The sequence below is a fragment of the Mastigoproctus giganteus genome, chromosome 8 (genome assembly GCF_048544385.1).
Source record: "Mastigoproctus giganteus isolate SK-2022 chromosome 8, ASM4854438v1, whole genome shotgun sequence".
NCBI lineage: Eukaryota > Metazoa > Arthropoda > Arachnida > Uropygi > Thelyphonidae > Mastigoproctus > Mastigoproctus giganteus.
In genome coordinates, this window is record NC_143582.1 from 59320504 (window position 1) to 59348340 (window position 27837).

At 38.5% G+C, this 27837-nt stretch overlaps 1 protein-coding gene across 1 annotated transcript in view; it reads left to right on the forward strand.

The window, feature by feature from the left end:
- The first annotated feature begins 2543 nt into the window (after positions 1 to 2543).
- LOC150081560 (uncharacterized) overlaps positions 2544 to 27837 on the forward strand; it is a 710435-nt gene continuing 685141 nt past the window's right edge. The window contains exon 1 of the mRNA XM_090380128.1: positions 2544 to 2733. Within this exon, the coding sequence (XP_090236254.1) occupies positions 2577 to 2733 (157 nt within the window). The 5' untranslated portion in view covers positions 2544 to 2576. The remainder of the gene's footprint in view (positions 2734 to 27837) is intronic.

Sequence of the window (27837 nt, forward strand, 5' to 3'; positions counted from 1 at the left end):
TACACAAATGGACAGCGATAGATGAGTTGAAAATGCAAGACCAAATTGTGTTCGATGCGTGGAGTAGCTTACCGGACAAGTACATAAATTTGCAAATATTTGCGTTTAGACTTCTCAGTTTTTGGTTCGACGTATTTCTGCGGGCAAATATTTTCGAACATGAACTATTTTAAAAATAAATCAAGAAACCGTCTGAACAATGCAAGTCTCTCAGTACTTTTAAAGATGAAAATTTCGGCATACTCCCTTGACGATGAGTTGCTCAAGAAGTTCAGCAGCAAAAGTCACATTAATTCGTACCTAATTGGATGTTTGTTATGTTTTTTCAATATTAATAAATGATATTTGAAAAAAATATATTTTTAATATACATATATATATATATATATATACAAAATATATATATTACAAATTATGTGATGTATATTTTTTTAATAAAACACCTTCCCACCATATTCCATTTCCTAAAAAATTTCCCCCCTCCTCCTCGAGCTGAGGTGCAGCTCTTCGGATTCTCTCTTTTTTTTTTTAATTAGATCAAAAATGGCTCTTCACTCAAAAAAGGTTGCCAACCCCTGCCCTACGGGTATGCATACCACTGGAAAAAGTGAAATTTGTAGGCTAAAGGACATCTATATATTAGACCTATTTATTTTTTAATTTCATTATTAAAAATTCGGCATTCTTTGGGCCTGTTATAATATAAATTAGAATTCACAAAGAATTTATATTAGCAAATTTGACAAAATTCAGGATTATGGTTATACTCATCTAGAACATCACAAATTAATATCTTAAAGGGGCTCACATCTGGTGAGTATGGGCTTGGCACACCCAGGGTCCTGAGCTGGATATCATCATTCTACTCTTTCTTGGTGATTCCTTTCTACTTTCTCTCTCTCTGTCAGGGTAATAGGGAATTTTTTTTTTTTTTGCCTGGTGCAGTATAAGCCTCAGGCTTCCTTGCACCATATGGCTAATAATAATAATAAAGAAATATAAATTTTCTGTTTATACTGCGGGACGACCAAACGGTCAGAGGAGTTCACAAGACAGAATACAAGACACAGCACCGTATTCAGTGGCCCCGGGCTTGAAACCCGGCCACTCACGGCACGGGTACTTATGCACCCACGCGCCTGACCACCAGGCTACGAGATCATATCTTTAAAAAACCACAATAAAATAAATTATACGAGTATATTTACTGATTAGTTCCATTTATTTTTATATTGTATGTGATATTTCTTTTAGTTATTAAATTAAGATACTATATTTTATGTATTATGATGTTTTACTGAAATATGATGATACTTTCTATTTGGATTCAATATCATAAAAATTTAGCCAAGTTTCATCACCAGTCACCAAATCGGATAAAAATCTATCTGGAGTAGCAGGCGCCTCCGTAGCCAGGTGGGAAGGAACAGCAGAGCATAGCACACGCTTCTTGATTAGATCGGGGTTCGAGCCCGTCCCCTAACGAATGCGGAAAGGTGAGGGAATTACCACCGCATATCCTGGAGCAATATGGCCTTAGTTGCTAATGCTCCTAAAAAACCAAATAACCAAAATATCTGGATTAGCAATAATTAACTTTAAATTCTTTTTTGTTGACCCGATCCTCTGATTTCTGTCATGAATGCAAAAGTTTCTGGGAACCCATCTTTCACAAACTTTGGACCTTCTTTCCATGGGAAATGTTCAGTACTTTTTCCAAGTTCAGACACTAATTCTTCTGTTTTCTAAAGTGTTTTATTCAACTATGATAACTGTTTCGGAACTGATTGCTTCAGATGGTCGACCAGACCTTGGATCATCCTCAACTGACTCGCTTCTCCTTTCGAAATCTGCTGCCCATCTTACAACAGTAGCATAATTAGGTGATCAGACCTTGAATCATCCTCAACTGACTCGCTTCTTCTTTTGACTTCTGCTGCCCGTCTTATAACAGTAGCATAATTAGGTGATATTCTTTGAAGCACTGTTAGTTCTTTCAAAGATTTCTTTAGCATTTCTGCCCTCTATGAACTAAAATTTCATTACTAAACGATGTTCGATTTGCTGGATATTCATTCTTCCACGTACTAACATAAAACATTAAATTTTAGAAACTGCATAATACACTGACATAGGATTTTTTCATTTTTTAAAGGATATTAAGTTAACCAAAATAACCTACTATATAATTTATTAATACGTTTTATAGACCCTGTTCTCAGAACTTTTCGACCATTCCGCGTATATCCTTTCGTGATCATTACAATCAGATGTGTTACTCAGTTCATTCACAACTGTATGGTAGAATCTGTTGTTAAAATTTTAGAAAAATACTACTGCTGTTATACTTATTATTATTGTTCTTAAACAATAATATAATTGGAGCGATCGTTAAAAAACTGTAATGATATTACTAATTACACCACTTTAAAATTAAAAGTTGAAATCAATGCAACAAGAACTTTTCCTCAGTGTGTACGTAAGGCTCCGCGTAAGCATCGTTCGCTTTTTGTTATTTGGTATCGTTTTCACTAGGCGCAAAGATTGTTGGGAAAGGTAGCAGCCGCCGCGGGAAGATGGCTCGGATCGGGGAGCTGCTAATATTATTGCTTCTATCTTCGGTGTGTTATTCGAAGAAAAAATCATCAGCCGCGAACGATGTTATTGATGAAGTCGACAGGAAGAAACTAGAAAAGTTAATCGAAGTTGAGGAATACTTAGCTGTATTTTTCTGTAAGTATTATATGATGTGCATTTTTAAGACACAGCTTTGTTGAAAATGAGACATCAATAGAAAATCCTGCGCTTGCGGCACTATTTCTGTAGCCGTGGATACATCGGGATATTGTCGGCATCCTTGCAGAGATCATCCAGAGCCGGTTACCATTTTTGGTTAGAAATAGTATGGATAACTCCTTAAGATGCTTTACTCATTTACTTCTTGCAGAAGTGTTATTGGGTCAAAGGTATTGCAAGCACCATGTTTGGGAGATTAGTTGTAAGGCGGTGAGCACTGCAACACCGGTTTTCTTTTCGAAAAACACCGGCGCTTTAGAGCTAACTTATTTTTATTTATTTGTAATGTGTGTTCCACGTTTTTGAAATTTCTAATAATTTTTTTATTATTTTATTCCTTTTCGTGGATGATTTCATTTGTCAGATATTCATTTATTTCATTCTTGTTTATTACTTTCATGTATTGGACAGAATGCCAGCGTGAAGTATGAATAATATCATACATAATTGGCATAAAATAGCGGTTATAATTTGATTATCAGAGATGTTGCAGTTTCGGCCGCGGGGTGGGGGGCAGGGTAGTTCGTTGAATTAGAATCAGGGCAGCCAATAGGGTAGGCAAAGTGTAAACTATCTACGAGCTTTTAACGGTTAATTATAAATAATATATTTAAATAGATAGAGCTATATGGTGCCACATGTAATTGAGTTCTCCACCTTTCATGTTTTAAAAATGGAAGTTGCTAAAAATTGATTTTTAAAAAAATAATAATGTGACCTTATTTTTCCGTAACTGATCAACTTTTTTTTATTCCCGTCTCTACTAAAAACCTTGGTGATCACTGACATTTAATGTAATAACACACTTGTGTGTTATTACGTTAAATCGAAGATGCTAACATTCTATTACTTATTGAGATATATATTATGAGAGTGAGTTATGTAGGCTTGTTGAGAAATTATTTATTGAATAATAAATAATTTCTCAACAAGCCTACATAACTCATTTATTATTATTTATTATTTATTGAATAATAAATAATTTCTCAACAGGCGGACATTGAATCTATACTATATTATTACCAGGTGGTAGATGACTTTCATCAACCGGTGAAATACCACCACTTTGCTTATTGGAGGCTTGAAGTGGTGAAACCCATGTTTAGTCTCTAGAGCAAAATTTCCGGTATTCCCCCCCCCACTTCTCCCTCAACCCATGCACGGTACTAAGTACTATAGGTTTTGATACCTTACGTGTTTGGGGTTTTCATAAAAAAAATATATATATATATATATACTGAGATTTCTGTTGAAGTATGGAATTCTTTCTGTAATGCAGAAATGTAATGGGGGGGGGGTACAAAAACTGAAATATGGACTAAATTACAGGTATTTTTAAAACTGTCCCAGTAATCAGTCCACTAAAGAAATAATTAACAATTTTATCTACAATATATAAATATAATTAAAATTTCTATTATTTTGAACAGTAGGGTCTGAAGACCCCCGCCTAAACTGGGGGCTTCAGCCCCAAGAATATTTTTTTGTGTATTATGGGTGTTCCATTGTTTTGAACTATTTTGAATGTAGATATTCTCTTATAGGCTTTAGACCAGGTTGCAAACTTTTAAAAATCTTCAAGTAGAACATTATTTTTATTATTTTTTATATTTAAGATAGTAAATCATATATATTTATTTTCAATAAAGTAAAATATGATTAATTTGAGGTTATGATGAACACCATGGTGAGATCCAAACTTCCTTACATTTTGAGGGTACAGCTTTAAAACAGTGTTTGCAGCAGGCTGCTAGTTAGTACACTGGACCAAACCTATTGGTAACTCTCTAGGTGGCTTCCGGATCAGCTAGTGTATAATCTTGCCACCTCTACTCGCCAGATAGTGACTGGAAGGAGTCCGAGTAGTGTGTATGTGGGGGGCATTGTCAAGGCCACGTCATGTCAAGGATCTGGGTATATTCTTACCATGTGTACGCCACATCCAAAAATTTCATTACTTCATACATTATTATTATTATTATTAGCCATATGGTACAAGGAAGCCTGAAGCTTATGCTGCACCAGCCAAAAAAAAAAAAAATTCCCCGAGTTTCCCCCCCCCCCCCCCCGTGTGTTTGAGAGAGAGAGAGAGAAGTAGAAAGGCATCATCAAGAAAGAGAAGAATGATGATATCCAGCTCAGGACCCTGGGTTTGCCAAGCCCATACTCACCAGATGTGAGCCCCTGGGATTAAATATGCCCCCCCAGCCCCCACTTTTTCTTACTATTGAATACACCATGAATTGTCATAATAGAGTAAACTTATCTGCGAAAAGATCTAAACCTCCCAAATACTTCTTAGTTCATTTCACAAATATAAGTGGTCTCAGTTCTAATCTCAGTGATGTACATTTCCACTTACAGTCTGCCAAACCCCATGTACTTTTTGGGACAGAATCTCAGTTATCGGTTGATTCAACCACTGCTCATCTCAGTTGCTCAATTATTCTCTGTACGATTCCTTTCACCTCAAAGGTGGTACTTGTGCATATGTCTGTTCCGATAAATCCCTGTCAGATTCTTGGTAATTTGGAATCTCCTCTTTTCAATCTTCTCTGGCTTAAAATCTCTCTACCTCAATCAATCAACCACCTGCTGGCTAAACACAGATTTCTGTGCATCTTTTCTGCAATTGTTTTTCCTCAATTTGAATTTATAACCTTTAGGTGTGTAATCTGAGCAAGAGGAATAATTCCATCAGCATTGAGCTTGCTCAAACCATTCAAGGCCTTACACACCTTAATCAGATCACCTTGCAGGTGCCTAGTCTCCAGACACTGCAATTTATAGAACTTAAACCTTCCTTGGTAAGAGCAATCAACTTCCCCTTTCTTCCCTTCGCTGATCTCGTCTCACTTGATGTATTCGTTCCAGCAGTGCTACATCCTACCGAAAATGAGGCCTCGGAACCTGTTTGCAGTACTAAAGGTGTGGCCTGACCATTGCCTTTTACAAAAGGGTATTCACCTCCTTATCCCTGGTAGCAAAATTTCTGTATATCATTGACAAGATCTCATGAGCTGCTCTGGTAGCCTGTGTGTACTGTTCTGAAAACTTCATATCTGACTGCACAAACACCCGAGGTCTTTTTCTTTCTCCACTACCCTGAGTGTACTAATGCCCAGTTGGTACATTTCTCTGGGTTACTGCTACCTATATGCAGTACTTTGCATTTGTCAATGTTAAACTTCAGTGCCATTTTTCTGCCCATCTTTTCTAGATTCCGTTACAGTAGTGTACTGTCATTACTGGTATTAACAGCCATGTCAACCTTCGTATCTTCTGTGAACTTGAACATTAAGCCTGATATACCTTCATCAACATCATTGATAAATATAGAAAACAACAATGGGTCCAAACCAAACCCTGGGGTTCTCCACTAATAACATTAGTCCACAAAGATCAGTGTCATTGATTACCACTCTCTGTTTTTTCCCACTCAACCATCCCTTTATCCATTGTAGCAACTTGCCCTTAATGCCATACTGCTACAATTTGTACAGTAGTCTTCCATGAGCAACAGTATCAAAAACATTCCTGAAATCTAAGTTTTTGATATCAAAATAATTTTTTGCATACAGTTCCTTTGAAACCACATCATAGTGCATATTTGTATAATAATAACATTATTAGTATAATGTTATTATTATACAAATAATAACATTTTACAATACAAAACTATACAAATATTTACAAAAAACTGAAATATTTACAAAATACCAAACTATTTACGATCATACCTCTACGTTACATTACCTGGGCAGAATCAGACGCTTGCTCTTGAGAATGCAGAGCACGTACGTGGGATGCATGGCAGCGTTCACTAATCTCATGCATATGCTTCACTGTCCATGTCCGCCATCATTTGATGTTCCATTGTAACCTGTTTTTTATATTAATGTCAGCTGATGAAGGTACTCATCGTCCCGATATAGTTTGTATATTTGTAAATAGTTTAGTTTGTATAGTTTAAATATTTTAGCCGTGCTATTTTGGGTGCAGCAATATTCCTTATGCATTATGGAACCTGAAGCAAAAGGCCTTTTCTTAAGTGACCTATGTAAACTCAGGTAAATAATTACGTAGTATTTATTTGACCTTGAGAATGTTGCATAGTGGGGGTAGTCAGTGGGAGAAGAGGGATGCGGGTCATGTGGTACAAGTGAGAGGGGTAATTACATCACCACAAATGCCCAGGTAAATAATTACATAGGTCATTTTCTGATTACATATTGATCAGTGCGTTTCGACAACTGTGTCTTTCACGTAGAAAAAATTTGATTTACTCCGTCATACATCTGCGGGGGTTGGTGAGCAGGGGTGCGAACCCCCTTATTATTATTATTATTTTCCTTCCTTTAAGGGAATTTTTTTCTGCGCTGTGACAGGTACTGGTACCAAGTGCATGGGGTGATTGGTTACTATTATTACTGTTGGTTAAGGAACTCTCTTACTTTTCTATAGGTGATCAGAATTGTGGATTTTTGGAGTTCCATGTAAGTGTTCTCTGGGAGATCTATTGCTGAAAGGTTCTTGTGAAAGCTCTTTGGCACCATGCTGTTGGTTGATACGGTTTGATCAGGATGATCATTACTTGTTCCATATGCCACGTTTCTTTGACTGTGTGTCTTAGGTCTGTGTACTTTCTGATCTTTTTCTCTTAGCTTTTCCTCAGATTGCTGGCGTTGGGCACTGCTATGTCAATCATCTAGGTAGCCCCTTCTTTCTGGTTGATGCAGATTATGTCTGGTCTGTTGTGTGGGATTGTCTTGTCTGTTATTATGGCACAGTCCATAATAAAAGACCCCTAGGTTGTAGGGGTCTTTAGTACAACCTGGGGTTCATATTTGTAATATGGTACAATTTCTTTGATCAACTCTTATTTTTGTGCTAGTTTTTGATGTGAGTGTACTCCATCTGGGTGATCATCCTGCATCCCTTGGTGAAGCAGTGGATTGTTTCCAGAGCAGGTGGCATCATTGACATGTGTTATCTGTCACTCTGAGATCCTTGGCAATGTATTTCTTGTAGTTCCTGGTGTTAATTCCCTGGTCTTGGATGGTGAGCATGAATATTTCTGTTTTGGGGAAGTTTCCTGTTTATGAACCATGTGTTGGAAGCCATCTTATCTGTGTAGTCTTGATGAATGTCATTGTAATGTCTGCTCTGGAGTGTCTTTTTTGCCCATCTTTCTTTGTTTCTTCTGTCTGTATGAGTGGGATCTCCTTGTAAAGGTTGAGTGTTCTGTGTGGTGTGTCTATCTTTCTTATGGCTTGGTAGATTGGTGCTGTTTTGGGGTGCTGTGGTTTCCTGGATGTAATCCTGGAAATGTAATGTAGCTCATCTGGTTACATCCCTTCTGCTGCTATGGCTAACTTTAGAAACCATGATGTTCTGGTTCCTAAAGTGGTCTGATATCTTCTTATAGTTATGCAACTGGTCAGGATCTTGTACATTGTTTGGAGACAGGTGGTTGGTTTATATTTTGCTGGGTTTGTGGCATCTTGGTCCTCGGCCTTCAGGTGAGTGATTCCTTGAGTCAGTGACTCTGGGATTGTGTCAGGGTGCGTTATTATCTGTGTGAACTCCTCTGCTATTGCCTGTGTGTGTGTGCACAGCTGAACTTCTTGTAGTAGTTCTCTAGGGTTTGCCAGTTGTAGGAATTCCTGATTGCCTGTTTTACTTCTTCCTCTCAAATCTTCCGGTCTGTCATCTCTTGTACATCCTTGATTTTCTTCCGTTCTAGATCTATCCAGAGGGAACATGGCCGTTATGGCTAACTTCGCTGGTCCAAAGGTTCCCACAGAACTCCATAAGTGCCTTCTGTTTTTAGGGGGGGGGGGGGGGTTGTCTGATGCCTTCCTTCTCCTCTTGTCTGTATACCTGTAGAAGGCTTTCTGTTTTTCATCAAATATTCTGTTGTCTGTTTTCCTCTAGACACTCTCCCTATATCGGTGAAATGTCTTGCTGAGTGTGAGGAGTTTCTGCTTAAGGGTGGCAAGGTATTCTTCGATCCTTTGATTATAGGTCATGTGTGTGCTGTAGGTGGTGTCATTCTTGAGGATGGTCTTCACTTTGCTGATCAGTTTTTTACTTCTGTTAGCCTGTTGGTACTGGGTCAGTTGGCCTCTCTTCACTCTTAGCATTTCTATCTTCTGCTGTAGCCTTCTTTCTCAGGCTAGTGGTTCCTTGTCTTTGTATTTTTTTTTTCTGTTGGTCTCTGGTTTCTCTAATGTTCGTCCTGCTGACAACTACAGCAGCACGTTAAATGGCTGTGTGGATAGTGTTAATTTGTTGTTGAGGTATCCAGTATTGTTTGCCAATTGTGGTGGTCTGTGACTTGCCACAGGATTCTGTTGGGTCTCTGCTTCAGTATGGTGTGGTGTGGATCTTTGTGGGATCTATTCCCTCAAATTTTGCTAGGGTCTTCTTATATTTTAGATATTGCAATCTCCTCTGTTTCCACTTCAGCTGATCTGGGTTGTAGTTCTTGTACTTGGTGTTTCTCCTCCAATTCTAATTTGGTTGCATCCATATTTATTGTTCCTTGCAGTTAGTTGCTCACATCCTGCTGGATATTTTCCAAGATTGCAGGAGCTCTCAGGTTCTTCATGAAAATGGTCCGTTTTTGGTCTGCCATTCACTATTTTATGATGTGAACATTTAGAAACCATTCCAGTTACTTGGTATGTAGTTTTTGTACTGTTCATTGTCATATCTGTCTAGCTTTGTTACTTTGTAGTATGCTGACATGATGAACGTATTCATTTTGATGTTCAACTTGTTTGTTTGGTCCTTGAGTTTGTTGCAGGTATTCTCTCAGATATGCCAGACAAGCTGTACTTGCTACCTGGGAGCCTAAAATGCTGATGGAATTGATATTCGGGTGATACCGAAGTCAAGTGAATCCAATTTCGGTGAATTCCGGATGGTCTGTGACAGCCAAATCCTCTGCTTTCATCTTCACGATGGTGGGACTGTTAGTAATCTTGGGTATAAGCTCCATGCGCAAGCACGCTGTCTGTGACCACCCAGGCATGAACAAAAGTAAGCAGGGGTCGAGGTGTGACGCCCACACCAGATGGAGGAATGCCGCCCCTCAGTGTTACCAGGCAATACTAGGTGGTAGACGACTGTCATCAACCGATGCAATACCACCATTTTGCTTATTGAAGGCTTGAAGTGGTGAAACCCATGTTTACTCTCAAGAGCTAAGTTCCGGTCAACCCTTCCCCAACTCTTCCATTATGCAGTATGACTGATGACTTTTGAATTTATGATGGACATCATGGCGAGATCCAATCTTCTTTAAATTTCAAGAGTACAGCTCTAAAGCAGTGTTCACAGGCTGGCTGCTAGTTAGTACACCAGATTGAACCTATTGGTAACTGTCTAGGAGGCTTCCGGATCAGCTAGTGTATAATATTGCTACTGCTACTCTGCCAGATAGTGACTGGAGGAAATTCGAGTAGTGTTTATATGGGGGGCATTATCGAGGCCACGTTATGTCAAGGATCTGGGTATATTCTTACCATCTGTACGTCATATCCAAAAATTTCCTTACTTCATACAGCATGTCCCCCCCCCCCATTTTTCTCTATTGAATACACCATGAATTGTCAAACTAATAGAGCAAGCTTATCTGCGAAAAGATCTAAACCTCCCAAGGACTTCCTAATTCATTTCACAAATATAAGTTGTCTCAGTTTTAATCTCAACGGTGTCCATTTCCACTTGCAGTCTGCCAAATCCCATGTACTTTTTCTGACAGAATCTCAGTTATTGGTTGATTCACTACTGCCCATGTCAATTGCCCAAATTATTTGCTGTATGATTCTTTTCACCTGCAAAGTGCTACTTTTGCATATTTTTGTTCTGATATTCCCTGTCAGGGACTGGTAATTTGGAATCTCCTCTTTTCGATATTCTCTGGCTTAAAATCTCTCTCTACCTTATTGTGTCAAATTCATCTGTTCTCTCTACCATTCTCCCAACTGCATTAATCACTTGGAGCTCTTTGACTTCCTCTCTTTGCAACTTGACTTTCTCCAGTCCAACTTTGCTAACAGTGAGGTAATTTTCCCTGGCGATTTTAATGTTCACAACTCCAGCTGGCTTCTGTTCTCTAGTCATGCTGACCCAGCTGGTCGAGACGCTGAGGCTTTTGCAATTACTAATGACATCACACAGATTGTTCATTTACCTACCAGAATACCAGACAATCCTAACCATACAGCCAACGTGCTTGATCTTTTTCTCATAAACAACCCTTCTAAGTACACGGTCAAAGTGAGTGGTCTTTTAGGCACCTCAGATCACAACTTGGTGATTGTGTCTTCTCCAATGGAGCCTTTATCTCATGGCTATTTCCAACCTTGTGTTGTTTGGCATTACAAGAATGCAAAATGGGATGACCTGCGAGATTTCTTTTCTTCTTTTCCTTGTTGGATTACTGTTTCAAAACTGCTGATGTTAACGTTTGCTTAGATCGTGTCAGTGAAATTATTCTTGTAGGAATGTAATCCTTTATTCCACACTCCACTTTAAAATCTTTTCCTTTATCTAAACCTTGGTTTTTCAATAAATGTGCTAAGGCTGTTCAAGAGAAGAATGTTGCATATCGTAATTGGCTTGTTTCCAGTTCTTCAGTTTCATTTCTGCCTGCACCAAAGCTTGGAACAATTGTAAAGCAGTTATTAATCAGTCCAAACTAGATTTTGAACAGGCTAAGAGTAGAAAACTTGCTTCTTGCCTTAATAGTAGCCGAGCATTCTGGTCTCTTGCCAAAGATATTGGCAGCTACTTTTGCCCATCTCTGTCAAAACCAGATGGTTCTATTGTCACTTCAGCCAAGGATAAAGCTGACCATCTAGCATCCCATTTTTCTTCCAACTCATGTATTAATGATCTTGGTAAAACACCTCCCACCATTCCCAACACTCTCCATTCAATGCCTCCTGTGGTCTTCGTTCAAAAGGATGTCAGAAGGGTTTTGACGAATCTTGATGCTAAGAAAGCTCCAGATCCTGATCTTATTTCTCTGCTTGTTTTCAAAACCTGTGCTCCTGAACTTACTCCTGTTATTTGCTGCCTTTTTTCACTTTTTGATAACAAAGGCTGATTTCTTCTGCTTGGAAATTTGCTCATATCCAGCCAGTTCCTAAAAAAGGTGACAAATCCCTCCCATGTAATGATCGTCCCATTCAATTACTTCTTCTCTTTCTAAAGTAATGGAGAAATCAATTAACCACCAACTCTTAAACTATCTAGAAATCTTCCTCCTGATCAATGATGAACAGTATGGATTCCATCACTGTCGATCCACTGGTGATATTCTGGCTTATGTTACCCCTTTATGGACAAATTCAATGGAAAAGTTTGGTGAAACACAAGCAGTTTCTCTTGACATCCCAAAGGCTTTCGATCGTGTTTCGCATAAATAGCTTCCATCTAATGGAATGCCAACTGTTTTCTGTAATTGGCTATCTGGTTTTCTGTCTGAACGCTCACTGAGGGTGATGGTAGATGGCTCTCTGGCTTCTAAATTCTGCACTAATGCTGGTGTCTCCCAAGGTTCATTTCTTTTCCCCACTGTTTTCCTCTTATATATTAATGACCTTCTTCCATTGACCAGAAATCCTATCCATAGTTTTGCTGATGATAGCACATTGCATTCCACTTTCCAGTTTGAGAAATCTTGCACTGCTCAATCAGCTTCAACTTCTTGAATTTCTGCTACCAGTAACTTAAATGCCGATCTCTAGGTAATTCTGCAATGGGTCAAGGACAGCTTAGCTGATTTCAATCCTTCTAAAACTCAATCTTGTCTTATATCTCGCAAAAATGATTCTTCTGCTCCTATGCTTATCTTTGGTGACACTCTGATTTCTAGGCAAGATGATATATCTCTTTTGGGGATTACCTTGACTTCTAATCTCTCTTGGCACAAACACATTACAAATATTGCTTCCTCTGCATCTAAAAAACTTGGTTTTCTCTTTCGCTCTTGGCATTACTTTTCTTCCAAACAGCTGTTCACTCTGTACAAATTGTAAATCCGCCCTACATTGGAATATTGTTCCCTCATCTGGGGGGAATGCCCTTAAAACCTCTGGCTTCTAGACTCCATTCAGAAGAGGGCAGTTAGGTTAATTAATGACTTATCTCTAACAGTCTCTCTACTTGCTGTCTCATAGACGTACTGTTTCTGTTGCATGCCTTTTCTACAGATCCATGGGCACTGTTCTTCTGAATTGGCTTCTACAATTCCTATTCTCTCTTTCAAAGCAGTCTGAACACGTGCTGCCACCAGCCAACATCCATTTACTGTCTAACTTCAAACTCACAGAACCAACTTTTCATCTTTCTTGTTTATTCATTCAACTGCCCTTTTCTGAACAACCTTCCTTCATACATATTTCCTGAAAATTACAATCTACAGAAGTTCAAGTTTAATGTCAACAAATATCTTCTTTTGTCTTCCCAACCTCCAACCCAAGCATGATACAAGTGCTATAGGTTCTAATACATCTTGTGTTTGGGGTTTTGATAAAAAAAAAAAAAACCTTAATGCATTGGCTTCTCCTACTTCCTGGTTGGTGATTGGTGCAGTTGTGCAGGAAGCACTTATATTTGGTTGTGCTGGGTGGTCTTGTACTTTAGTTGTGGTAGCCATATGGGAGACAGCATCACTTCCTCCACTGTCATCTGCCGGAGGTTGTCTCTGACTTTTCACACCGATCCCTGTGTCTAATGCCCAAACAGGAGTGACTTTATCCTGCATCACGCTCAATGTAGTATGTTTGATATTTCTACTTCTTATCTGCATCCAGCTATTGTAAAGGGTGTATTTAGCTTTGGATTTTGCATCCAGTGGTGGATGATAGTTATTAAGAGTGACACCAAATGGCTCCACTCTCTGCTCAGGTGTCACTTCAACTTTGGGGGAGGTAGGTCTGATAAAGTGACTTTTACTTTTTTTTTTTTGAGTGAGATTCAGATCCGGGTCCATGATATTAGTGGTCTGGCATTCTGACCACTAGCCTAATTGCATGCCATTTATTATTATTAGTCTAAAAAAAATCCTTTTTGTCCTCTATTGGGTGTTTTCCTTGCCTATGATGGGTGCTGGTACCAAATGCATGGGGGTGGTTGGTTTTGTCCGGTTACCATTATTATTGTTATTATTACTGTTGGTCAAGGAACTCTCTCTTACCATTCTACAGGTGTTCAGGATCGTGACTTTCTGAAATTCCATAAATGTTGACTGGGAGGATTATTGTTGCTAGGTTCTTACTGAAGCTCTTTGGCATTATGCCAAAGAGCCTTGTTGGTTGACACTATGATTCAGATGGTCTTTACTTGTTCCATATGCCACATATCTTCGATCCTGTCTTAGGTCTGAGTACTTCCTGATCTTTTCCTCTTAGTTTTTATGGAGGTTGCTGGTGTTGGGCACCGCTATGTCAATCAGGTAGGTAACTATTTGTTGTTGATGAGGGTTATGTTTATTATGTTGTGTGGGATCATCTTGTTCACTATTATGGCATGGTCCCAGTATAGTGTATGAGTAGAAGTCTCTAGTATGGCCTGAGGCTTGTACTTGTAATATGGTAAACTTTCTTTAATCAGCTGATATTTTTGAACTAGCTTCTGATGTATTATGCTGGTCACCTAGTCATGTCTGTGAGTGTACTACATTTGAGTGATCATCCTGCATGTGCTGGTGTTGTTTCTGGGGCCAGGTGAAATCAACATGTGTCATCTGTTACTCCGGGGTCTTTGATGATGTATTTCCTGTAGTTTCTGGTGTTGATTACCTGATTTTGTAATACGGTGAGCATGAATCCTTCGGCCTTGGGGAAGATCTTTCCTTTTGTGAGCCAAGCTTTGGAAGCCATCTTATTTATGTAGTCTTGAATGAAGTCATTGTAGTGTCTGCCATGGAATGTCTTCTTTGCCCCTCTTTCTGTCTTTGTTTCTTCTGTCTGTGTGAGTGTGGCCTCTTGTTGAGATTGAGTGTTTTGTGCTATTTGCCTATCTTTCTTATGGCTTGGTAGATTGCTGCTGTGTTTTTTTTTCCTGGAAGTAATCCTGCAGGTTCTTAATTGCTTTCTTTTGTTTAATGAGGTCAGTGAATCCCTTCCTTACTTCTTTATGGGCTGTGTCATTCTCTTGATGGCTGACTTTGGGTGGTGTAGGCGACTTTTGGTCATCATTATCATTATTATTATAAATAGTAATAGTAGGGACAAATGATGCAAGAAAGCAAGCTTATAAAGCATCAGCCAAAAAAAAAAAAAAAAAAACCCCACCCTTCCCACATCATCACCTGCTCATCCCTTTCAAATAATTTGTCTAGTTCTTCCTTACGGCACTTCCATAGCCAGGTGGGCAGGAGCAGCAGTGCGTAGCACACGCTTCTTGATTAGAGCAGGGTTTGAGCTGGTGCCCACTAAATATGGAGGATGCAGAAAGGTCAGGGAATGACCACTGCATATCCCCAGAGCAATATGGCCTTAGTTGCTAATGCTTCTAAAAAAAAAAAAAAAACCAACTAAATTCTTCCTTGAATTTATTCAAAGTATCCTACTTTTGTAACAATAGGTGGAAATTTGTTCCATCAATTAACTCTAGTATTCCAGCTCTATTAATCAACTCTAGTACTCTACCTCAAAAGTAGTAGATTTCTCTGGCGCAACTTCAAGATCAGGGTAATTCTTGGTGCTGTGCTCACATTTCTAACCTCATAATACAGTATGGATTTGACCCACAATCTCAACTTGGGATTGTATTATGGACTTGACTCATAATCCATTGCTTTATCCATTGCAGCAACTTGCCCTTAATGCTATATTGCTCCAAATTTGTATAGCAGTTTTCCATATGCAACGGTATCAAAAGCTTTCCTGAAATCCAAGTATATAATATCAAAATTATTTTTTTGCATACAGTTCCTTTGTGACCACATCATAGTATTCAATCAAATTTGTCAGACACGACTTCTTCTTAACAAAACCCATGCTGTGTCTGAACTATCATTGCAGTCTTGTCTAGGTGATCCTGCATCACTTCTTTAACCAGTGACTCCATTATTTTCCCCGGAACAGAAGTTAAACTAATAATTATTTGCATCACCCTTTGAACCCCCTTTGTGAATTGGGGATACATTTGCACATCTCTCCATGGGGACCTCCCCTGAATCTAAGGATGCTCTTTAATTATGGCTAAGGATTTGCTTACTTCCCTCGCTGCCTCCTTCAATATAACTTGATATATTTCATCTGCCCCAGGTACCTTTTTTATGTTTAACTTCAACAATTTCTCCTCCACTTTGGTCTCCATTATTACAAAATCATTTAGCTCCCTGTTAGAGTTTAGAAAACTTCTGTCCTCCCCTGCCTTACAGAATTCCTCGTGTGAATGTAAATGCAGAAGACTCGTTCAGATTGTCAGCTATCTGAGCAGGATCATCAACAGTTGAACCACCGACATCAAGTGGACCAATCTGATTCATTCCCTTCCTTCTAGAGTTTACTTAAGTAAAGAAGTGTTTGTTGTTTTTTTTTGCATCCTTTTCCACGAATTTCTCATAATCAGCCTTCACTTGCCTAACTTCCTTTGTGACTTGATTACACACTAGCTTATATATGCAATATGTTTCTGTGTCACCTGATAATTTATATGTATCCCACGCATTTTTCTTCTCTGCCACGAGCTTCATTAGTCTATCTGACATCCATTTAGGTCTAAATCTTGAACAATATTTCTTAGTTGGTGTGAAAAGCCTAGTAACATTAGCATTAGCATAGGCATATGATGCAAGAAAGCAAGCTTATTCAGCATCAGCCAAAAAAAAAAAAAAAAAAAACCCTCTCCCATTTCACCCCTCCGTTCGTTCGAAATACCTGTCCAGTTGAGCTTTAAATTTGTTTAGGCTATCAACTTCAACAACAAGTGATGGAAGTCGGTTCCACCAACCAACCACCCGCTGGCCAAAGGCAAATTTCCGCACATCTATCCGACATCCGTCCTTCCTCAATTTGAATTTATGCCCTCTGAGGTGATTATTCTGAGAAAGATGAAGAATCCCATTGGCATTGAGCATGCTCAAACCATTCAAAGCCTTATACACCTCTATCAGATCACCTCGCCGGTGCCTAGTCTCCAGACTCTGTAATTTGCAAAACTTAAGCCTTTCTTCGTAAGAGCAACCCTTTGTTCCATTTACTAATCTTGTTGCCCTTCTCTGTACCCGTTCCAGCAGCTCTACATCCTTCTTGAAATGAGGCCTCCAGACCTGTATACAGTACTCAAGATGTGGCCTAACCATTGCCTTATACAAGGGAATAATCACCTCCTTATCCCTGCTAGAAAAATTCCTGTATATCATTGACAAGACACCATGAGCTACTCTTGCAGCTCGTCTGCATTGCTCAGAGAACTTCATATCTGCCTGCACATTTACCCCCAGGTCCTTTTCATTCTCCACCACTGTCAGTGTAGTACCGCAGAGTTGATACATTGCTCTGGGGTTACTGTTACCCATATGTAGTACTTTACATTTGTCAATGTTAAACTTCATTTGCCACCTCTCAGCCCATCTGTTCAACCTTTCTAGATCCTGTTGCAGCAGCATAGCGTCAGTAGTGTCCTTAACGACCCTGCCAACCTTTGTATCATCTGCAAACTTAGACATTAAACTTGATATCCCATCATCAATATCATTCATAAACACCGAAAACAACAACGGACCCAACACTGAACCCTGAGGAACTCCACTAATAACATTAGTCCACGTTGAGCAGTGTCCATTGATTACCACTCTCTGTCTTCTGCCACTCAACCATCCCCTTATCCATAGCAGCAATTTGCCTCCAATGCCACACTGCTCCAATTTGTGCAGCAGTCTTCCATGTGCAACAGTATCAAAAGCCTTTCTAAGATCCAAATATATAATATCAAAGTTATTCCCTGCATCCAGTTCTTTTGTGACTACATCATAGTATCCAATCAAATTGGTCAGGCAAGACCTGCCCTTAACAAAACCATGCTGCGTCTGAGCTATAACTGAATTCTTGTCTAGATGATCCTGCAGTGCTTCTTTAACCAGTGCCTCCATTAATTTACCTGGAACAGAAGTTAAACTAACAGGTCTATAATTACTTGTGTCAGCCTTTGATCCTCCTTTGTGAATTGGGGTTACATTTGCACATCTCCAGTCTATGGGTACCTCCCCTGAGTCCAAAGAAGCTCTCATAATTATGGCTAGGGGTTTGCATACTTCCTTTGCTGCCTCCTTTAATATAACTGGATAGATCCCATCCACCCCAGGTGCCTTTTTTATGTTTATCCTCAACAATCTCTCCTCCACTTTCCTCTCAGTTATTACAAAATCATCCAGCTCACTGCCAATGTTTACTTTACCTACATCATTCTCCTTCCTGAATAACTCCTCATGCGTGAATGTAGATGCAAAATACTCGTTTAGATTGTTAGCCACCTGAGCAGGATCCTCAACTGTTGAACCATCAATATCCAGTGGACCAATCTGATTCATCCCTTTCCTTCTCGAGTTCAAGTATGTAAAGAACTCCTTTCTGTTTTTCCTTGCATCCTTTGCCAAGGATTTTTCGTAGTCTGCCTTTGCCTGCCTAATCTCCTTTGTGACTTGGTTACAGACCAACTTATATCTATCATAGGCTTCCATGTCACCCATTAATTTGTATGTATCCCATGCATTTTTCTTCTCTGCCACATGTCTCATTAGTCCATCTGACAACCATTTAGGCCTAAACCTTGAACAATATTTCTTAGTTGGTATGTAAAGCCTGGTAGCCACCAAGATTAGTTCCTTGAATGCTTCCCATTTTGAGTTTGCTGTTGGTAACATCATCAGTTGGTCCCACTGTATAGAATTTAAATACTGTCTCAGACCATCATAGTCGCCTTTACGAAAACAAAAACCCTTCCCTTTACCTCTGATGGTAGTTACCTCCTTGAGTAAATCCCACTTCAACACACTGTGATCACTGCCACCTAGTGGTTCATTTATCTGCAGGTTCTTAATGCATGAAGAATCACTACTGATAATCAGATCAAGAGTATTGCTCCCTCTTGTTGCCTCACGAACATGCTGATGTAGAAAACAATCATCCAATAAATCCACAAAAGCCTTGCTAGTGTGCGAGTGACCAACCCACAAATTCCAGTCAATATCTGGGAAATTAAAATCCCCCATTATAAGACTCTCTGATTTACTGGCCCACTCTATTTCCCTGTACAATATATTATTATACTCATCAGAGTCGTTAGGCCTATAGCACACTCCTACTCTCAATTTTGATTTCCCTATGCTTATGTCACACCAAACTGACTCGACACTGCCCTGTCCATCGATGTCAACTGGCTTCACTTCCTTTGACTTTGTGTTTCTTAATTAATAGCATAACCCCTCCTCCCCTCCTGTCCTGTCTATCCTTTCTATATACATTGTATTCCCCAAATTCCAGTTCCGCATTACTTATATCTGTGTGACACCACGTCTCTGATATCCCAACAATATCTGCCTTTGATGTTTTGAGCAATACCTCAAATTCATTAAATTTATTTACCAAACTCCTAGCATTGGTGTACACGCAGGTATACATGCACCTGTTTCTATTCTTAGCTACCCTTAGTAACAGCTATTCTTTGTAACCTTTGAGATTAATTCCTTGAAGGCTTCCCATTTAGAATTCACAGTTTTTAACATCATCAGTTGATCCCACTATATAGAATTTAAAAACTGTTTAGACCACTGTAGTCAGCTTTATGAAAACAAAAACCCTTCCTTTACCCTCAATGGTAGTTACATCTTTAAGTAAATCCCACATCAGTAGACTATGATCACTGTCACTTAGTGGTTCCTTTATCTGCAAATTTCTAATGCATGAATCATCACTGCTGATAATCAGATCAAGAGTATTACTCCCTCTGGTTGCCCCTTGACTCTGTTGCTGTAGAAAACAGTCCTCCAATAAATCCACAAAAGTCTTGCTAGTGTGCGAGTGACCAACCCACAAGCTCCAGTCAATATCTGGAAAGTTAAAATCCCACTTTACAAGACATTCTGGTTTACTGGCCCACTCTTATTTCTCTGCACAATTGTTTGTTGTACTCATCAGTGCCATTAGACCTATAACACACTCTTACTCTCATTTTGCCTTTCCCAATGTTTGTCACACCAAACTGACTCAAGATTGCACTGTCCACCCATATCAACTGGATGCACTTCCTTAGATTTTAGGTGTTTCTTAACTAACAGCATAACCCTTCCTACCTACCCTGTTTATCCTTTCTGTACACATTGTACTCCCCAAATTCCAATTCTGCACTGCTTATATCTGTGTGACACCACACATCTCTGATATCCCAACAATATCTGCCTTTGATGCCTTGATCATCACTTTAAATTCATGAAATTTATTTACTATACTTCTAGCATTGGTGTACATGCAAGTATGCACCTGTTCTTACCCTTAGTTACCCTAACGCAGCTCATGTATTTACTTGGTACATGATGACTCCCAGTAGCCCTTGAAATCCCCAGAAACCTGCTGTCTAGGCTGCTGCTCATTCCAATAGAAGCAGTGCAAGAATCACTTTCATCTCTGCCTGTGGCTACTGTTAATTTATTAGTCTGTGAATATCTCACCCCCCCAAGCTAGCAGTTTTACGATCCACCTAACACTGCCTCGATAGCATCATAAAATATTCTTGCACTCTTTCTATTTAAGTGTATCCCATCCCTGTAGGAGCAGTCTCTCCTGTTAGCAAGCAAGGACCATGCTGAAAAAAATTCTACCCCATGAGCCTTGCACAATCTCTCCAAGGCTGAATTGATTGACAAGGCTCTCATCATATACTCTCTCCTATTGTGTCTGGGAAGAATTGCAGACACGTTGAAATTTAACCCTAGCTTGCGACTTTTTTTCAACATTGACCTGTACTTGTTAATTAAATCTGCAGATCCATTATTCTTAAGGTCATTAGTGCTAACGGGTACAAAAATATCACCTTTTGTGCCCTTAAAAGATGATGCTGTAAGAATACTTCTTACATTGCCAGTGAGTGTAGCTACTAGGGAAAGATCATTTTCCAGGTGAAAAATAATTAAAAATTATCTTTGTATTACAACGTCCCAAGACAGATTGGATAATTTAGCACTAGTCTTGATAGAACACGATTTAATTGAAAATTTAGATATGCATGATGAGATAAAAAAATTTTCAGAACTGAAAGCCCGAAAAGTTCAATTTATTTAATATCTAATCATTTTATTTCAATTTATTTTATAAGTTAAATATGTAATAACACATGAATTAAACTTTATACATGTAATTATGTTTAATTATATATAAATTAATATATATAAATAATAATAATTATATATTTGTTTTATACATATATATAATAAATATATATAGTTATATGTATTTATTATTATATATTTATAACAATTATTATTAATATCTGTTTTCATGATTTTTTTTTTTTAAAACGAAGTGATATTATTTAAAACATACATATCAAATTTCAATAAACTTTATTCCACAAAGCTGTCTTAATTTTGTGTTACCTTTTCATGTTCAAATATGTGTAGCATGAATAAAGCGTGATAAGGAAATAAAATAAAAATTGTAAATATTATTTATAAATTCTAATATCGATAAAATATTATTACAAAAAGTATTATTTATTTTGGGCGGGGGTTACAATGTTCTGGGGCAGCATATTTTTCCTTTGAACATGGGCGGCCAATATATGTGGCACGGCCCTGGGGGGAAGTGTCATGACTATTTTTGTCAAAACAAATTGTTGTAAACAACTATATCAAGTTTTATTCAGCTACTTTTCAGATAGGAAGGTGGCTGGTCAAAAGCACACTTTGGCTATGAATCTGGAATTTTTAGAGGTTGCCCCCAAGGTTCTGTATTAGGTAGTATTTGTTGGAACCTAGTTTTTAAATCAGTGGCTCTCTTACAGCTTTGAACACTGCCATAGGGTCACATATGCAGGTTACCTGGCCATTTGTATACCTGGCAGTTCTAGAGTGATGTTGGAAGACAGAGCAATCCAAAGTTTAAAATATCTAGATTTAATAATAGATGATAAACTACAATTTTTTTTGGTACATTTAAAAGAGTTAGGGTGAACGTAAAGAAGGCCAACACGAGAACCTTGAGAGACTTCAGGAAGCTTACCAGACAAACCAGTTTGCTGCTACTGCATTTTCGGTAAACAGATGGTATGTGTTATCAGTATTGGCAGTAGAAGTCGAGAACAATATATTGATTGACACGTAGGCATGGCAGACGTTAAATGATTTGTTGACGTTATGATAGGTATATATATATATATAAATTAATATATATAAGGAAACCTTTTCTTATTATTTCCTTACCTAACTTTAAAGTTAGGTAAGGAAACCTTTTCCTATTATTTCCTAACCCTAATTTATGAAATATAATGAAAAATAAAGAAACCTTTTCCTTTTTCCTCACCTGTCCTTTAAGGTTAGGTTAGGAAACCAAACCTTAAAAACTTACAAATAAATCAGTAATATGGTTTTTTTAATAGTGAAAACACTCATAAACTCCAATAATCTGCTTTTAATAATGAGAAAAAAGTAATCATTACATCATCTGTCATGTCTATGTGTCAATCAATATATCGTTCTCAACTTCTACTGCCAATACCGATAACACTTGGTCTGTTTACCGAGAATGCAGGGTTTGGTTTTTGGTTTTTTTTTTTTTTTAGGAGCATTAGCAACTAAGGCCATATTGCTCCGGGATATGCGGTGGTCATTCCCTGACCTTTCCGCATCCTCCGTATTTGGTGGTGACGGGCTCGAACCCCGGTCTAATCAAGAAGCGTGTGCTACGCACTGCTGCTCCTTCCCACCTGGCTACGGAGGCGCCTGAGAATGCAGGGAGAAACTGCAGTAGCACAAACCAGTTTGTCTGGTAAGTTTCCCAAAGTTTGCCCTGGTTCTCATGTTGGCTTTCTTTACCTTAGCCAAACTTAGATCATTCAGTGCAACCCCAGGGGCTCACATCTGGTGAGTATGGGCTTGGCACACCCAGGGTCCTGAGCTGGATATCATCATTCTTCTCTTTTCTCTTTCTTGGTGATTTCCTTCTACTTCTCTCTCTCTCTCTCTTACGGCTTCCTTGCACCATATGGTGGCGCCTCCGTAGCCAGGTGGGAAGGAGCAGCAGTGCGTACCACACGCTTCTTGATTAGACCGGGGTTCGAGCCCGTCACCACCAAATATGGAGGATGCGGAAAGGTCAGGGAATGACCACCGCATATTCCGGAGCAATATGGCCTTAGTTGCTAATGCTCCTAAAAACCAAACAACAACAACAACAGCACCATATGGTTTGACGCCTCCATAGCCAGATGGGAAGGAGCAGCAGTGCGTAGCACATGTTTCTTGATTAGACCGGGGGTTGAGCCCGTCACCACCAAATACGGAGGATGCGGAAAGGTCAGGGAATGACCACCACATATCCCGGCGCAATATGGCATTAGTTGCTAATGCTCCTAAAAACCAAATAACAAACAACAAACAATAGCACCATATGGCTAATAATAATAATAATAACTATTATAAGAATGACTACATCAGAGTGGGGTCTGAATTAGAAAATTCTAAGTTTGTATTATAAAGCTGTATTCTTACCTATTGTTTTGTACGGAGTGGAAACTTGGTATAAGAGTATAAACATGGTTAAAATTAAGAATAAATTATATTCAATTCAGCTTGCCAGGCTTTTAGGAATAACTAGGGTATGTAGACCTATATCTACAAATGCCCTGCAAGTAATAACAACAGGCTTACCCCTAAGTTTATATATTTTGTAGTGAGGGTGGGTGTACTATTTAAGGAAGAGTAATGAAATACAATTTATGGGAATTAGTACTCGGTTGAATAATGGGGAGAAAAAATGAAAAACATGAGTACTTAATGAATTAGTATTAGCATTAGTAGAGGCATATGATGCAAGAAAGCAAGTTTATACAGCATCAGCCAATAAAAATAAAAAAAAACCCTTACCATTTCGCCAATCCATTCGCTCTAAATGTTTGTCTAGTTCTGCTTTGAATTTATTTAAGCTGTCAACTTCTACAACAACAGATGTAAGTTTATTCCAGCAATCAACCACACACTGGCTAAAGGCAAACGTCTGCACATCTATTCTACAACTGTCTCTCCTCAATTTGAATTTATGTCCCCTCAGGCAATTAATCTGGGCAAGAGGCAGAATCCCATCAGCACTGGGCTTGCTCAAACCATTCAAGGCCTTATATACCTCAATCAGATCACCTCGCAGGTGCCTGATCACTAGACACTGTAATTTGCAAATCTTCAGCCTTTCTTTGTAAGAGGAACCCTTTGTTCCATTCACTTATCTTATTGCCCTTCTCTGTACTTGTTCCAGCAGCTCTACATCTACATCGTTCTTAAAATGAGGCCTCTAGACCTGTGTACAGTACTCAAGGTTGAGCCTGTGTACTGTATACAGGTCTCATAGGGGATAATCACCTCCTTATTCCTGCTAGAAAAATTCCTGTATATCATTGACAAGACACCATGAGCTACTCTTGCAGACTGTCTACACTGCTCAGAAAACTTCATATCTGCCTGCACAATTACCCCCAGGTCCTTTTCATTCTCTACCACCTTGAGTGTAGTACCACACAGTTGATATGTTACTCTAGGGTTACAGCTACCCATATGCAGTACCTTAAATTTGTCAATGTTAACTTCAGTTGCTATCTCTCAGCCCATCTACTCAACGTTTCTAGATCCTCTTGTGGTAGCATACTGTCATTAGTGTCATTAACAACCCTGCCAACCTTCGTATCATCTGCAAACTTAGACATTAAGCCTGATATACCTTCATCAATATCATTAATAAATACAGAAAACAACAATGGACCCAACACTGAATCCTGGGGGTCCTCCACTAATAACATTAGTCCATGAAGAGCAGTGTCCATTGATTACCACTCTCTCTCTCTCTTGTGTTTTCCCACTCAACCATCCCTTTATCCATAGCAGTATTTTGTCCTTAATGCCATATTGCTCCAATTTGTACAGTAGTCTTCCATGTGCAACAGTATCAAAAGCTTTCTTAAGATCCAAGTATATGATATCAAAATTATTTTTTGCATTCAGTTCCTTTGTGACCACATTATAGTATCCAATCAAATCGGTCAGACAAGATTTCCCCATAACAAACCCATGCTGTGTCTGAATTGTAACCGAAGTGTTGTCTAGATGATCCTGCAGTGCTTCTTTAACCAGTGCTTCCATTAATTTCCTCTGGAACAGAAGTTAAACTAACAGGTCTTGTGTCACCCTTTTATCCTCCTTTGTGAATTGGGATCACAATTGCACATCTCCAGTCCATGGGTACCTCCCTTTAGTCCAAGGAAGCTCTCGTAAGTGTGGCTGAGGGTTTGCTTACTTCCTTTGCCGCCTCCTTTATTATAACTAGATAGATCCCATTCAACCCAAATGCCTTTTTTATCTTCAACAATTTCTCCTCCTCTTTGCTCTCAGTTATTAAAAAATCATTTAACCCACTACCATAGTTAAATACACCTCTGGTATTTCCCTCCCTGAATAACTCTTCATGTGTAAATGTAGATGCAAAATGCCCATTCAGTTTGTTAGCTACCTAAGCAGGATCATCAACATTTGAACCATCGATATCAGGTGGACCAATCTGATTCATCCCCTTCCTTCTAGAGTTTACAGAAGTAAAGACGTCTTTGCTGTTTTTTTTTTTTTTTTTTTTTTTGCATCCTTTGCCAAAGAATTCCTGTAATCTGCCTTTCCCTGCCTAACTCCTAACCTCCTTTGTGACTTGATTACAGACCAGCTTATATCTTCCATAGGCTTCTGTGTCACCTGTTAATTTATATGTATCCCATGCATTTTTCTTTCTAGTCTTGGCGCATTATAGCCTTAGTTGCTAATGCGCCAAAAAAATCCAAACAAACCAAACCAAACCAAGCATTTTTCTTCCCTGCCACATGTCTCAATAGTTCATCTGACATCCATTTAGGCCTAAACCTTGAACAATATTCCTTGGTTGTTTTTTGTATAATATCTGGGAAAATAGTAAAACAGGTATTGTGACAAGGTATTTTATTCCTGGTGTCAGATTTGCATTAATGGAAAATAGGTGTAGATGGTTTTTTTCCCCCTACAATGTATGCATACATTGTAGGGGGAAAAAACCATTGGCAAAGGATGCAAAAAAAAAAAAAAAAAAAACACGTACACCTACTATTACTTTGTAATGGTAGGTGTTTGGAGGAGACCTGGCATCATGTCTTAATAGAATGTCATGATTATAACCATATAAGAATGCAAATGAAAAATATTGTCCCTGTGAGTAACAAAATGCCGTTTGATGTTTTATTATTGAGTAATACAAATTTTAATAATAATTTAACAGTTTTGCTTTGAGATCTTCACAAAAAGTAAACAGGTTATTTTAAAACGCACTTCTTAAAAATTTTTTATTTATTTATTCATTTTATTATTATTATTATTTTTTTAATCATCTACAGGTATAGCACACCGATTTGTAGATGGGAAAATGTGCATGAGCACAGGCAGTTGTAGGAAGGTGTTTTTTTTTAACCCAGGCTTAGACAACCTGAGTACAGGAGTGAGCATTATCTGTTATGGTAAACTGCCAGTGTATGCTAAGTTAATGCTGGACACAGGCCTGGCTCCACGTGCTGGGGATGGGCACCAGGCAGCAGCTGCATGTTGTTTATGTCAGGCAAAGAGGCCTGACATAAACAACATAAAACTACAGACCATGTAAATGCATGGTCTGTAGTTTTTATCTAACACAGACACACATTCATATGTCAGGCCCATTTTACAGGTTTCTGTACTTCATCACAGAATTACTGGGTGGAGAAGCCTGTTGTCCGGGAGCCACCAAAAAATAGGGTAAACATACATACATATATGTCACCTAATTGTAGAACTATTCATTTACTACAATATAAGTTTAATTGCTGTTTTTTAAGACCAGTTGTGTGATTTATGTAAGTCTAGTTACAGTAACATTCCTGGTTCATGTCACCCCTGCCTGAATTAATTGTGATCAGCAAATTTTGATATGAAACTTGTGATATAATCATAAATATTATTATTGATAATTAAAAGCAAGGGGCCTGTTTATAACTATTCTTGTCTTCTTTTAGTTAACCATTCCTCTGTCCACTGTAGCACCCTACCATCACTACTGCACTTCTCTAACTTATGAACAAAATATTCACTTGGGACTGTGCTAAAAGTCTTTCTGAAATCTATATAAATTATTTGAAAGTTATTCTCTTCTAGTGGGCTGTCGGTAATGTGCTGTTGAGCCGTGGCACTACCATAGTATCACAAAAAAAGTACAGTACAAGTAAATACCTTTTGTACAGGAATCCCTTGCAACTGGTGAGTTATATGTTCCTTAAAAGTACCACATTTGACTAAGGACCTTTAGAAAATGGGGAAGGGGTCAGAAGAAAACAATAATTATGTCTATCAGATATATGGAAAAAAAACTCAGCAATTTCATTTTCCATTTATACAACATAAAAACAAGGATAAGGTTGATAATACAGTACAAAGAACAAGTTAACACAAGCTGATGGAACCAGATATTATTATTATTTTGTTGTTATATTTCTCCCTTATGGTGGGGTTCCACCCCATGATGGGAACTGGTACCAAGTGCATAGGGTGGTTATGTCTGGTGTTACTGTTTTGTGAGGAACTCTCTGACTATCCTGTGGATGTTCAAGAATGTGACTTTCTGGAGTTTGTATACTCTGGGAGATCTATTGCTGCTAGGCTGTTATGTAGGATCTTTGGTGCCATATCATTGGTTGATAAATTGATTGGAATGGTTGTTACTTGTTGCAAATGAAACATCTTTGATCTCCTGCTTAGGTCTGTGTACTTCC